Raw genomic sequence first — 13611 nt, 5'->3', positions numbered from 1 at the left:
TGGGTGGGGGCTGCCCAGCCAGCACGCACTGCTGGGCTCCTTGGGGCTGAGCCATCAGTGGAGGGAGAGCTTCAGCTGCTGCATCTTCCAAGTGGAAAACTCGTTCATTTGGAAAGTATCTAAGCGTTCGTAGTTCGGGTGGGAATGTATGGCTGAAACGTGCCATCATTCTTCAGCTGCGTGTTGGTTCTCCCCAGATTTGCCTAGCATGAAATTTACAAAACGTGCTGTGACAGAGAAGTGTGATTTGCAGTCTGAACCCGCCTCTGTTAGCTCAGCCTGTTCCCTGGCTGCTGAAGGAAGGGCTGCAGGAACTGTGGGCATGTCGCTGCACCGTGGAGGGGGAGCCTCTTGCTGTTGGTGTGAGCACAGCATTTGCCTTGCAGCATGTTGGCTGTACCTGAACCGCTGCGATCTGGCAGCAGGGGCAATGGGCAGTCGGTCCGGTCTGTCTGCTGCAGGATTGCTCAGATGTGCACCTCACGGGACAGAGATCTGTCTGCAATCTGTCTGCCAGTCAGGCAGAAAACCAGCATATCGGGCTCTCCTCCCTCGGGGTGGATCCAGGAGCTGTTCCTGTTTGCTTCATTCTTTTGCTTGGGAGCATTTTTCAGCTTGCTTAGCTTTGAGGCGTGCAGTGAAAATACTGGCAGCATCAGAGCTCTGAGGCTGTTGCCTCAAACTGCTTTTTAATTGTGTGTGCAGATGAATGGGAAGTGCAGATTAAGCCTTTCGGGGCGAGAACCACAGTGGCTCACACCTGTGTGAAGCAGAGTTGTATGTGGCATCGGATGCAGGGGCTGGATCAGGGCACAGCTCCTTTGGTTTGCGTTTCATTGTCTGAGGTGTGTTTCCTGAAGACACCGTGTCTGTTGTGCTCTAACTTGTATTAATACAGTGTTCTGTCTGCCTTCACCCTGTTAGTAACCGAATCATCTGCCACCGAGACTTAGCAGAGGAAACTGCAAGTGTTTAACAGCTATGGTTCAATTAACAAGTGTTAAAAAAAAATTAACTGCTTGATTAAAGCCTTGTTTAAAAGCCTTTAAGAGGAGCCTTTGGTGCTCCTCATATGTTACTTTAATTTGAACTGACATATTTTTTTTCTCTGCATTTTTTGGGGCCTTTTAGTTTCTCTGCCTGGAAGTACTGTTTTCCTGCCTTTTTCATGTTACTTAGTTGCTCAAACATTGCTTCTTGCAGCCCCTTTCATGTCTCCTAGGCTTGCCTGACCTCAGCCTGTCATTTCCATGTTCCAGGTAACCTACTCCAGTGGCAGTAAATGCTTCAGCTGTTCCTCTGCTGCAGAGAGGGATAAGTGGATGGAAAACCTACGCAGAACAGTGCAGCCAAATAAGGTAACAAACTTCAGAAGTAAGATGACTGGGGAAACAGGGGTGATACGATTGGGCTTTTGTGTAACAGGGCTTCCCACAGATACCTGCTCAATTCGTTCAGTCCTGGGAGAAGCCCACTCCCTCGAGAAGAACACGCTTGCTATTTCAGAGGTTCTGAATCAAAACTGAGTTCTTTCCTCTGTGCAGGACAACTGCCGTCGAGCTGAAAATGTGCTCCGCCTCTGGATCATTGAGGCAAAGGACCTGACCCCCAAGAAGAAATACTTCTGTGAGCTGTGCCTTGATGACACTCTCTTTGCCCGCACCACCAGCAAAATGAAAGCGGATAATATTTTCTGGGGAGAGCACTTTGAGTTTTACAGTCTCCCACCTCTTCACAACATCACAGTTCACATCTACAAGGACGTGGAGAAGAAAAAGAAAAAGGACAAAAACAATTACGTTGGCCTGGTCAACATTCCCATGGCCAGTGTAACAGGTCGCCAGTTTGTGGAGAAGTGGTACCCAGTCAGCACACCTACACCCAACAAAGGGAAATCAGGAGGACCTTCCATTCGGATCAAATCACGTTACCAGACCATCGTTATCCTACCCATGGAGCAATACAAGGAGTTTGCAGAGTTTGTCACCAGCAACTACACTATGCTGTGCTCTGTGCTGGAGCCAGTGATCAGCGTGAAGAATAAGGAAGAGATGGCTTGTGCAATGGTGCACATCCTTCAGAGCACAGGGAGAGCTAAGGTAAGAGTGGGCAGCCCCTGTCAAAGACTCCTTCCTCCTGATGACAGGTGATACCTCCTCAACTCCTGCAGAAAATTCCTGGGCTGGTGTGACCACAGGCAACCACACAAAGGTGCCTGATGGGGCTAAGGCTGAGAAGAGAGCCTCAAAAGTGTTTTTAAAGGCCTGGGCAATTACATCTACTGGGAAAGCATGCAGATAGGAATCATACCAACACAAATTAAGTGCCTGAGTTGATAGGAAGGTTAAAGATACTGCATACAAAGTGTAAGACTGAAAAATGGGAGCCTTTCCTGTACTTCTGAAATTGTGATGCAAGATTAAGAGATAAGTAAACAAGTGTTAAATAGACTAGAGAATAACTTCTATAAATACATCTCCAATACAGTGAGCAGCAGCGTGCCATTGTTGATTCAGTGCTAAGTCAGCTAATGGACGTGAGCATTGATTTGGTCTGCAATTGAACAGCCATTTGGAGAATCCATATTCAGTTAATGGTGATCCCACCTGCCCTAAGAATGGTATTAGGACTGCAGGCTGGTGGTTCTCTGTACTACAGCGGCTGGAGCGAGCCCTGGTTTCTTTGAACAGATTGTGGGAGAATATCCTGCAGGTTGCCAGAAATTCTGAGAAGCATTAACGAGCATTCATGCAGGTGCTGCCAAGTGTCTGTACAGGAGGAGTACCAAGCTGTAGCCTGCTCCTTCCAGAAATGCCAGCTACAGCTAGTTAAGCACCACCGAGCACAGGCTAGAGTTGGAGTCATGGGAGAATGACTGTGAGCAGCAGTCAAGGGACAGCTTAAATTAACAGCTCTGAAAAGATCCCACTGTAACTCTCAACAGTGTACCATGCTGTACTGTTCCCTCCTTGCTTGATGTACATCTCAGGAAGGCTGGTGCTCCATGGCACTGTGTGATCCCTTGGTTACTTACCCAGCTGTCTGTCTGACTTAGTTAGTAGCTGGGACAGCTCCTGTAGAGTTGTGTTGAAATCCTCCTGGAAAGTGGGCTCTGGTTTATCTCCCTGCAACAGGTAGATAAGTTACTGTTACAGCATTGCCCTCCGGGTGCCTGTATGCTTGAAGCTGTTTTTGCTGGAAGCACCGAGTAGCTTAGGCTGCCATAGCCTTAATCTGCAAAGCAGGTTTGTTTCCATGTCACACTGTGGTGGTGCAGCTGGTGTTTGCACCAGGTGAAAATGAAGAGCTTGCTTAAAAGAAGCAGTAAGAAGGGATTGAAAAACAACAGCACTGTATGTGGTTTTTATATGTTCTTATTGTATATCATTTGTTCTGGACGTTTTGCACTCAGATGCCAGCACAGCAGCTTGGATTGTGTCCTTAATGGGGTTATAAAACCTTACTGTAGTGCTCTTTAGTCTGTGATACTGCAGAAGGTACTACAGCAGAAGCAGCAGCAAGTCACCACTGTCACTGCCCTAATTCATGTCACATTTCTTTGTTTTTGTTTTTTCTTGGTTGGTTGCTCATAGGGTGGGAGGGTGGGAACAGTTTTAAGAGATTGGTGTTGAGGAGGAACGGTGGTTCCCCTCCTGGACAGCTCTGCAGGGGCTGACGTGGGCTGTAGTGAAACAGGAGCATTCCTTGTGAAATGCTGAGTGTCCTTAACTCAGGTGAAGCTGTCGCATCAGGAAAGCAGTGTGGCTGTAGAATTGGACCCTGTGTCAAGGGAGTACTCACTGTATCAAGATTTGCCAACCTGTGCCTTTGAATACAGAAGTGAAGCCATAGCCACACAGCAGTCTCATCAGCTTTCTTATCAAATCCTGAATCACTTTTCTGAATTGAACTGTCATAAGCATTTCTTCATACTGCTCAAAGCTGTGAGAATGTGTGCAGAACTTCCATTCTGAGATTTTTAAATCCAAGGTTGTATGCAATGCTCAATATTAAAATACAGATGGAATATCGTGGATGCTTTCAGCAGATTGAACCAGTGATAAACAAACTGGGGAGGGTTTCTGTTCAGGATCTCAACTGAAACACAAGCTTGGATGTAAAAGTTTTCTTTGCATCTCCCTTTATAAGTTGTGATTTATCATATTTTCAAATATAATAAATACAAGAGGAGCTCTAGCTCTACAGGCATGGATCCCTTGCCCCAAGCTGGGCAGTTGTTCCAGTAATTCTCTCCTCCTCTGCTTTTCCTTCCTTCTTGGCTTTTGCAGTTAGCCTGGTCTGAGTCTGGTTAAACTGACCTCCTGCCATCTGACCTTTTCCTCCAGGACTTCTTAACAGATCTGGTCATGTCTGAGGTTGATCGCTGCGGGGAACACGATGTCTTGATCTTCAGGGAGAACACGCTTGCTACCAAAGCTATTGAGGAGTACCTGAAGTTGGTAGGGCAGAAGTATCTCCACGATGCACTAGGTAAGAAAGTACCTCTGTGTCAATTGTTGCATTGCAAGGGCTTGGTCCTGGTGCAGAGGGCCAGTCAAGTATGAGACTTGTGCTGGGATGTGGGAGGTGATCGACCCAAGAGCTGCTGCTCCAGCAATGCAGTTGGGATGGATCTTCCACACCCAGCATTGCTTTATAGCATTGTCCCTTTTTCCATGCTGTATTGACCCACAGGTTTCTCAGGGTGTGTGGTGTGCCCTCACTCACCACATGCTTTGATGACACGAGCTCTGTGCAGCTAGGTACATTTGGGAATGTGTGAGCACCTGTCCAGACAGCAGAGTACATGCTCTCTGCTCTTGATGCCTTTCCTCTCTGCAAAGGAAGATGCTCATTGGTGCTTGTAGGAGTAGCAGCCATGGAAGGGCCAACTTGATTTGGTACAGCTGAGTCCTTCTGGATGTTTACATCATGACCTAACCTTCTCTCATGTTTGGGAGCATAACAGCACAGCTACTTTGAGAGCCAACAATCCACCTCTTCTATGACCAGGCTTACAAAGGGATTTGTAACAAATGGAAATGGAGTACTTTGTGTGTCAGGAATGAACCTGGTGTCGGATGCAATCCAATTAGGTAGTAATTTCAGACAGAGGTATGAATGTGAAGTATGTGTTTCTTGTGTTGAAGATGCTTCTGCAATCACTTCAGGACAGTGCCACCTCTTAGGGGGTTAGTTGTAGCTGACGGCAAACATATGCTGTGGTTTTAGCATCTGTTACATTGGAGGTGCCCACCCTAGCATTTGGGTGCATTGAGGACATAGCACAACAAGAGAAATCATTCTGAGGTGCTTCAGCCACAAGTGTCATCAAGGCTGACTCATTCCAGAACAACCACAGCCCTTACCTTTGCCACAGAGCAATTAGTTCATCAGTATTTGTGTTAACCTTCTAAACAGCGAGCTGGCCCCATCAGATCCTCAGGCTAACGTGGCTGGGAGGGGATGAGGTGGTGTGGGCAGGAGGTGGAGATGCAGATGCTTAGGGAGCTTCCTGACTGTGTCCAAAATGCTGTTTGTTCACCACGTGATGAGCACTGCCTGGGCAACCTGCACTGTCCTAATGCCCGCAGTCACACGTCAGGGTGGATTCTGATCACTGTATTACTGTTCTGCTCTAGGCACAAGCCACTGCCTCAGGAATTACTGTGCACACAACTGATGCCTCCATAAAAAGGGCTAAAAGGTGTGTGCTCCTCTACGGTTAGCAGTTACCAGCTCCCCACCATCTCTGTTATCCAAGATGGCACAGTGAGCCACGCATCCCCATCTTGTTTCTCAGATAAAGAAAGCTTTGGAAACTGATACAAAGGGAAAAAGCTGAGGGCAAAGCCAAGTTCCACACCACATCCTTTCATAAAAGAAAACAGCAGCTTGCTTTCCCAGCAGTCTCACTTGTTGTCAGCAATCTCAGATGCTGGCAAGTCATCAAGGCAATGGTTGGCTAAGTTAGTGCTCCTAGGGTCGGAGTAGGCAGCTCTGTGGTTTTGTGTGTTTTGGCTGTTTTAAAGGCTGCAAGCCAGTTCTGGTAGTCCTATTTCTCACAGTGGGACCACTGAGCATGAATTCCAGTCCTGGGTGCAGGCAGACTGCTTTGTGCTGTCAGATTGGAAAGCCATAGGCATGAGGTATGGAAGATCCCCAGCCTGTGTGCTGTCTGCATCCCAGGGCAAGGTCGTTCACAGCAGCACTAATTCCTGCTCAAGTTTTCAGTGTGCCCAGTGGGTTTGCTCAGCTGCCACGTTCTTTGGAAGGGTTAACAACACTGTGCTCAGCGTTAGCTCCAGTACATTCATAAGAGTGTTTTAATACACGGTGAAGGCAGGGCTTTGTGGGCCACAGAGAGTAAGTTTCAAATGTGGTTAAGCAAAAAAACATGCTCAGAAAAAGAGAGATGAAATGAGTTGGCTCGTATGGAAATGCTGCCAAAAGGTTAGCAATTAAGTGATCTAGATGCCCTCAGCAGAAATGCTTTGGATCCCAACAAAAAATCTTAAGATGTACCACCTGCTTTGCTTGCAAGAATGCTGCTGGCTTCATGTTTGGAGGAAGCACTAAGGGTTTGTGTGAAAACAAAGCGAGAAGAAACAAAGGCCCCTTGCACAAACAAGCCTTCTGGTGTTAGCTGGGAGCCAGCAAGATCATCTGAGGGGGTGAACTCAGAAGACATTCAGTAATTAAAGGAATGAATGAAGGGGTATGCTACCATAGATAGGAAAAGCAGTAAGTAGCTCATTCCAGCTCGTAAAAAGGAACTTCACCTGCTTCAGTCTGTGTCTTATCTGACACTGTAAGAGAAGGGATTTTGAACGATGAGGGCTATGCAAATGCTCTGAGATGCTAATGGAAGAGATGACTGGTAATACCTACCGTGTCCTCTCATTGAACAGCAAGGTGACACTCTTCAAAACTCAGAAAACGGTAAATTTAGAAATAAGAAAAATAAATAACGTTGCCAAATGTATTTCCTGCAGAAATTACAAAGACAGGTAGCACAGGTTTATTTCTAAGGCTGTGGATGATCATATGATTGATAATACAGTGGAGTACGGAGTTGAATCCTGTTCTCTGGGCTATAAATGAAGTGTGTGCAGGGGTTACAGCACAGCCCTCCTGTTATTGTCCCTACGTGTGGGGGCAGCGAGGGCAGGGGAGGCTGAGGCATTAGAGCAGCAGTCGTCTGATCTGCTACAGCAAATGCTGGTCTGAAAGAGCTGGGAGGAGCCGTGTCCCTAACAGCTGGTGTCTGGAGACTATTGCAGACAAGGAGAGGAGGCAGTTGCCAAGGAAAGGCATAAACAGGATTTAAAGGTGTGTCAAGGAGGCTTCTCGTGTAATTACCCTGGTTTGTCGTCTTCTTCCCTTTGTCCAGGGGAGTTTATCAAGGCTTTGTATGAGTCAGATGAAAACTGTGAAGTGGATCCGAGCAGATGTTCATCCAGTGAATTAACAGACCATCAGAGCAACCTGAAAATGTGTTGCGAGCTGGCCTTCTGCAAGATTATCAATTCCTACTGGTGAGGCATCTCCCCTCCCCTTCTCCCCTGTTAGGTTATTTACTCAGGAGGTGCCCTTTCCTCCTCTAAAGGTGAGAAAACAGTTGTACAGGGAGACAGCGTAGACCCGTGTAGCTTCCAGTCCTGCCTTGCTTTGTTGTCCTCACTGTCTTACTGCACGTGAGACAGTACTGCAGGTGGAGATTGTCCTCAGGTCAGGGTGCTGCAGTCCAGTGCACCGTGCCTGTGGCACGCTCTGCCAAGGGAACTGCAGCTGGAAGGAATGCAGTGAGAAGACTGCTGCTGAGTTTGAGCTCGGGATAAAAAGCTGAAAGGCCAGATATTCAGGGAGAGCTCTCAGCCCCTTTAGATCTGTAAAAATGAATGGGAAAACACAAGGAGGGAGGAAAAGATGGCTGAGAGCTTTCCGTGAATCGTTGTTTCTGAGTGCCGTCGCAGGAAGGGCCTTCTTGCTCTGAGGGAGCATGTGTGGAGCACTGAGAGAGGCTAACAAACAAGGTAACAGTCATGGACATGAGTTCAGTTTGGTTTTGATGTCCTAGCACTGTGTTTGCTCCCAAGTAGCAACAGATAGGTAGTTCTTAGCTTGTAAGTCAGAGTGTCTGAAAAGGACTTTGTCTAATAGATATTAAAAGGGATGCTTTAAAGAGTGCTTAAGTATCAGCAGATTAAGTGAGCATCCAAGAATAGACCCCTAATGACATTTCCTAGCGTAGAGGAGACGAGGGAAAAGAAATAAAGCCGATTACCATTTCCCACAGATAATTGTTTCAGTTGACCGATCATCAGTTCAATTTGCTATATCTCACTGCCCGTGCCATTTTGCATCCTGGCTTTCTTCTTTTTCTTTCAGCGTGTTCCCTCGTGAGCTGAAGGAGGTGTTTGCATCTTGGAAGCAGCAGTGCCTGAGCAGGGGCAAGCAGGACATCAGCGAGCGGCTGATCAGTGCCTCCCTGTTCCTCCGCTTCCTGTGCCCCGCCATCATGTCCCCCAGCCTCTTCAGCCTCATGCAGGAGTATCCCGACGACCGGACGTCGCGCACGCTCACGCTTATTGCTAAAGTCATTCAGAATCTCGCCAATTTTGCTAAGTAGGTGCTGGCAGGAAAAGCAGGCTGTGCCCCTCGGGCTGCAGGTGGTGGCTGTAGGTTGAGGGAGAGCCGGGCTCCGTGGTCGTGGAAATGGAAGCGGCTTCTCACTCAGATGTGAACCCCGTTCCCCTTGGGATAACTTGGTGCTGAGAGGGAGTCCCCTTTTCACATGCAGATCTGGGATACGTTGAATTCGGAAGAGGGGCACCGTATAATTCCAAGGGGTTGTGCCATTAGCATGTCAGTGTGAATCCTGTTTCAAAAGAAACGCTGTTCCCACCAAGGAACTTGACTTTCCTCCTCTCCTCCTCCAAAATTCCCAGCTGAATGGTAGCAAGGGCATGTCTCTTGCAGGGGAGAACAGATTGCTTTGGGAGGGAGAGATGGGCTGAGCCCCTTGTTCATATCGTGATCACTGAGTTACTGGAATTTGAACGTGACCAAAAGCAGTGGGGGACACCATTTAAGAGATTCGCTCTGTTTTTTTTCTCCCAGATCCAATCTTTGAAAAGGGAGATGTAAAGTTAAGCATGTAAATGCTCTGTGTTTTGTACAGAGGTTACTGACTGGATGTTGCCCCACTCTCCTTTCTTGCAGATTTGGAAACAAGGAGGAGTACATGGCCTTCATGAACGACTTCTTGGAACATGAGTGGGGGGGAATGAAGCGCTTTCTCCTGGAGATCTCTAATCCAGATACCATCTCAAACATGCCTGGATTTGAGGGCTATATCGACCTGGGCAGAGAGCTCTCAGTTTTGCATTCCCTCTTATGGGAGGTTGTGTCCCAACTTGATAAGGTAAAGCAGGCTGGAGGCCGGGAGGGCGAATCCGCCGATTGTATCGTAGCAACTGTAAACACTGGGAAACATCAAGGGAGCAGCTGAAGCCTGCACTGGGGATAACTTACTCAACAGCTTCAGAGAGGAATTTGTGATAGTGGTATTTCACAACTGCTCTTTCTCTGATTCTTGATCAGAGCATGTGAAGTGGTTGGGCTCCAGCTGTAGTGCAAACACTTTGCAGAGCCTCAAGTAAGGCTGCATGTTAGGAGTGGAGAAAGCAGTACTTAAAAATGGGCCTGGAATTCTCTGAGCAGCCAGGTGACTCGTATGTGATCTGGGAAAAAGGGAGGGTGCACAGGCAGAAAGTGAAAATCTTGTAGCCCTTGTCGATGCTGATGATGGTTCCTGGCTGCACACTGGGCCCCACGCTGCATCTCTGGTGCAGGAACGTGTTGTCCAGACAGAACCATTCACATCCAACTCCTGATCCAAAGCCAACTGAGATGGTCTCATTTGTGCAGTCTACAGATGAGGTTTTAGGACGTAAGAGGGTGCCGTGTAAAAACCTGTTTCAGCTCTCAGCTTTATCCTGTAACAAAGGCAGGGTGCTTTCTGCCTCTGTATTGTGCTGGGATCAGATGCATTTTCCAGACTCCGTTCTGCTGATCACAATAGATGCTCATTGCCAATGAGAAGCATCATTTCCATTTAGCTGTAAAAGGAGAAGAGGCATTTGTATGCTACGTGTGGCTTTCCAGGATCCCAAATCATGAAAACCTCGATAACAAAGGTAGTTGATAATGCTCAGAAAAGGCAAGCTGTGCTTCATCACTTCCTTTTTTTACATGGAGCTATTCCATATTTAAACTTTTAGAGGTGTGTTATTTTGTCTATATTCCATTTATACTACTGGTTCTTTTGGAACTGGAGAGGCAAGGTGAGTTGCAGTGCACTCTTCCCATTCTTATTGCTCTCAGGCTTGCAAAAAAGTGATTTGTTGGGTATCTCTTTTCTCACAGTGTGTTCTTCAAAACAAAAGTGAAAAAGTCTGAGCTTGTGGCCTCACAGTAAACAGAAATGTCCTTGTCTCAAGAAGACAGTACATATTAATTGCCACTTGATAACGATTTATGGTCTCGTTTGTCCCTTTAGTTCGTACATGCACACAGCATACATTCAGAATGTCACTGGCAGTAAAGTCTGCTCTGTAGGCAGCTCAGCAGCCTCAGGAAAGCAAGCAAAGGGTGCACTCAGAAGACCATTTCCTCCATTTCTATAAGTCAGGGTGAACTCATGATTGCCAGTCAGGTGTCAGGTCAAGAGAAACCCAGCTCCAGTCTTCAGAACTGCAAATGGATCTTTGCATTCAGTTCCTGTGAGCTGCTCTCAGAATGCAGATGCTGCAAATGCAGAGGAAATTGGGGAGCCACGCGTGGCCGGCCCATCAAAGCAGATCTGCTTTGCCCTTTCTCTGGGTTAGATGCGTGGATCTGTCCTAACAGGTGCTTGGTGGCTCACGTAGTGGTTTGCTAAAAGAAGAATTAAGGGGTAAAGTTACGTTGCAGTGCTGCTTTACTGCAGGTAATGATGAGAGAAGTCACCTTTGAGATTTTAATAGAGACAGCAGCAGTGCTGGGAGGAAGCATCTGTAAAGTGGCCTCTCCTTGGTGTCAAACTGACTGAATGTCTGCCTACAGGAAGAGCACAGATGTGGTTCTTGTGGCAGGGCTTTACCTAGTGATAAACCTCCAGCATTTCCCCTTCTTCCTTCAGTCCCATGAGCCTGAGGATGCCCTGCAGATGGTATAGCAGTGACCCAAAGGGAGAGAGAGGGATCCTGAACGAGCAGCCTTCCAGGGTCAGCTGCCCTCCCCTAGGCCCAGCCAGCACTGAGCAAAGGCCGTGTAGGCCTTTAATCCCAGGCCGTTGTGATAAAGTGGGAATGAGGATCGCTGATGTGTTGTCATAGAGTTATTCTGAAGTAGGGAAGGACGCCTTCGTTTTTGATAACAAGTTGCTACAGAAGTTGGCATCGGTGCGGGATGCCAAAACGCAGATGAACACTTTCCCTTTTCCCATCTCCCTCAACCCCTGCAGTCCTGCCGTGATCCCCGTGAATGCCGCACCCCCTTGTCTGTTGGCATGCGTTTCCTTCACCACGTGACACCCTTTGCCTGGAAAGTTTCCCCCCCACCAGCTGGACCTGTAGTCTGCGAATGCCCTTTTAATGAATAGATACCATAGTTTTCACTTTGACCTCACCCAGCCTGGACTTAGTTTGCTTTGCATGAGAGTTTTGCATTGGAATGGCCACAGTTTTGTTTTGTTGAGCATGATTTTTTATTTTTGGAGGTCAATCCTAATTTCTTTTCTATTTCCTTTTCTTTCCTCAATGTCTGCTGCACCCCGTTTCGTCTCCTCCATCCATCTCGTCGCCGTGGTCACCCTGCTCCGTAACACTGCATCACGGCCCTGGCACACCCACACACAACCACCCAACCTTCCTTCCTTCCACCTCCGCCCCTCCACCTCTGTGCATCGTTATCAAAAACTGGCGGATGTCGCGGTGCTTGTTGTCCAATTAGGGTGAAAATTCCTTCCTACAGGCGACCGTGGCAAAACTGGGACCTCTCCCTCGTATTCTCGCTGACATCACCAAATCAATGACCAACCCTACGCCAGTACAGCAGCAGCTGAGGCGTTTCACCGAGCACAGCTCTAGTCCTAACGTCAGTGGCAGCCTCTCCTCAGGGCTTCAGAAGATATTCGAGGACCCCACTGATGGGTGCGTAACAGCCAGAGCTCGAGGGGACGCTGGGGGTACTGCAGTTGTTGGGGAGCGGCCCACTGCGAGGTCTGCGGGAGCTTCGCTCGCCTCCTGTTGGGTTCTGAGATGCACAAAATGCATAGCGTTGGTTGAAGGGTTGAAGTGGAACAGGAACCACTCTGAATTGGTGCTGGAAAGGGAGCTGAGGGGGGGATTGGGCGGGAATGGCTGTGAAAAATAAAGATAAAGCGCTTCTTGAACTTAATTCTCAAAGATGCGAGCGGTAATTAAGGAAGGTTGTGTTCTGACTTGAACACGGAGAGCTCGTAAAAGGAAATCCAGTTCCTTGATGCTTTTGGAGTAGAGGGGAGGTTTGAATGAGGTGGGGAGGTTTCTCTGGGGCAGATCACTCAAAGTCTTGGCTGCTTAAAAATTAACCAAGCTCCTTTCCGCTCCACAGTGACGTACATAAACTGAAGTCTCCAACCCAGGAAAACATAGATGGATATTTCAGGGGCAAGACCTTGCTGTTGGTTCAGCAGGCATCCACCCAGAGCATGACTTACTCAGATAAGGACGAAAGAGAAAGCATCTTGCCCAACGGACGTAGCATCTCCCTCATGGACCTGCAGGATCCCCATCCTGCTCACAGCGACCACGCTTCCATGATGCACGACGTGCCTTTGCGCTTGGCCGGCAGCCAGCTCTCCATCACCCAGGTGGCAAACATCAAGCAGCTGTGGGAGACCCAGAGCACGCCCCAGAGCGCTCCCCAGGTGAGGAGGCCGCTTCACCCAGCTTTGAACCAGCAGGGCAGCCTCCAGCCTCTGTCATTCCAGAACCCGGTTTACCATCTCAACAACCCGCCTGCGCCGATGCCCAAGGCCTCCGTGGACTCCAGCCTGGAGAACCTGAGCACCACCAGCTCCCGGAGCCAGAGCAACAGCGAAGACTTCAAGCTCAGCGGGCCCAGCAACAGCAGCATGGAGGACTTCACCAAGCGCAGCACGCAGAGCGAGGACTTCTCGAGGCGGCACACGGTCCCAGATAAGCACGTCCCCATCGCGTTGCCCCGCCAGAACAGCAGCAGCCAGGCACAGATCCGCAAAATGGACCAAGCTGTGCTGGGGGCCAGGGCCAAAGCGCCGCAGTCGCTGCCGCACAGCGCGTCCCTGCGCAGCACGGGCAGCATGTCGGCCATGTCGGGGGCCGTGGTGACTGAGCCCATCCAGAACGGCAGCCGTTCCCGGCAGCAGTCCTCCTCCTCTAGGGAGAGCCCCGTCCCGAAGGTGAGGGCCATTCAGAGGCAGCAGACGCAGCAGGTAAGGACGGGTTGTGCACGGGTGTTTTGCGTTCTGGTATTCAGTTGATGAGTGCGTTGGGCATCAGTGCTTTTTGATGTGGCACTGCTGCCCGGAGCTGTGGGTGCCCC

The 13611-nt window shown here is 48.7% G+C and overlaps 1 protein-coding gene across 5 annotated transcripts in view; it reads left to right on the top strand.

The window, feature by feature from the left end:
* Positions 1-13611, top strand: part of RASAL2 (RAS protein activator like 2) — a 140947-nt gene that overhangs the window by 118868 nt on the left and 8468 nt on the right. For 3 of the 5 annotated variants that reach the window (XM_065744803.1, XM_065744810.1, XM_065744832.1), the window contains exons 7-14: positions 1260-1358; positions 1545-2099; positions 4347-4491; positions 7394-7538; positions 8392-8628; positions 9226-9427; positions 11998-12197; positions 12640-13501. In XM_065744803.1, the coding sequence (XP_065600875.1) occupies positions 1260-1358; positions 1545-2099; positions 4347-4491; positions 7394-7538; positions 8392-8628; positions 9226-9427; positions 11998-12197; positions 12640-13501 (2445 nt within the window). The remainder of the gene's footprint in view (positions 1-1259; positions 1359-1544; positions 2100-4346; positions 4492-7393; positions 7539-8391; positions 8629-9225; positions 9428-11997; positions 12198-12639; positions 13502-13611) is intronic. The other 2 variants (XM_065744817.1, XM_065744825.1) reach the window with 1 other exon arrangement.

This window comes from Cyrtonyx montezumae, unplaced genomic scaffold (genome assembly GCF_038088225.1).
Source record: "Cyrtonyx montezumae isolate F1298 unplaced genomic scaffold, pur_monq_1.0 scaffold_1, whole genome shotgun sequence".
Classification (NCBI taxonomy): domain Eukaryota; kingdom Metazoa; phylum Chordata; class Aves; order Galliformes; family Odontophoridae; genus Cyrtonyx; species Cyrtonyx montezumae.
This window is presented reverse-complemented; position numbering and strand designations above follow the sequence as displayed.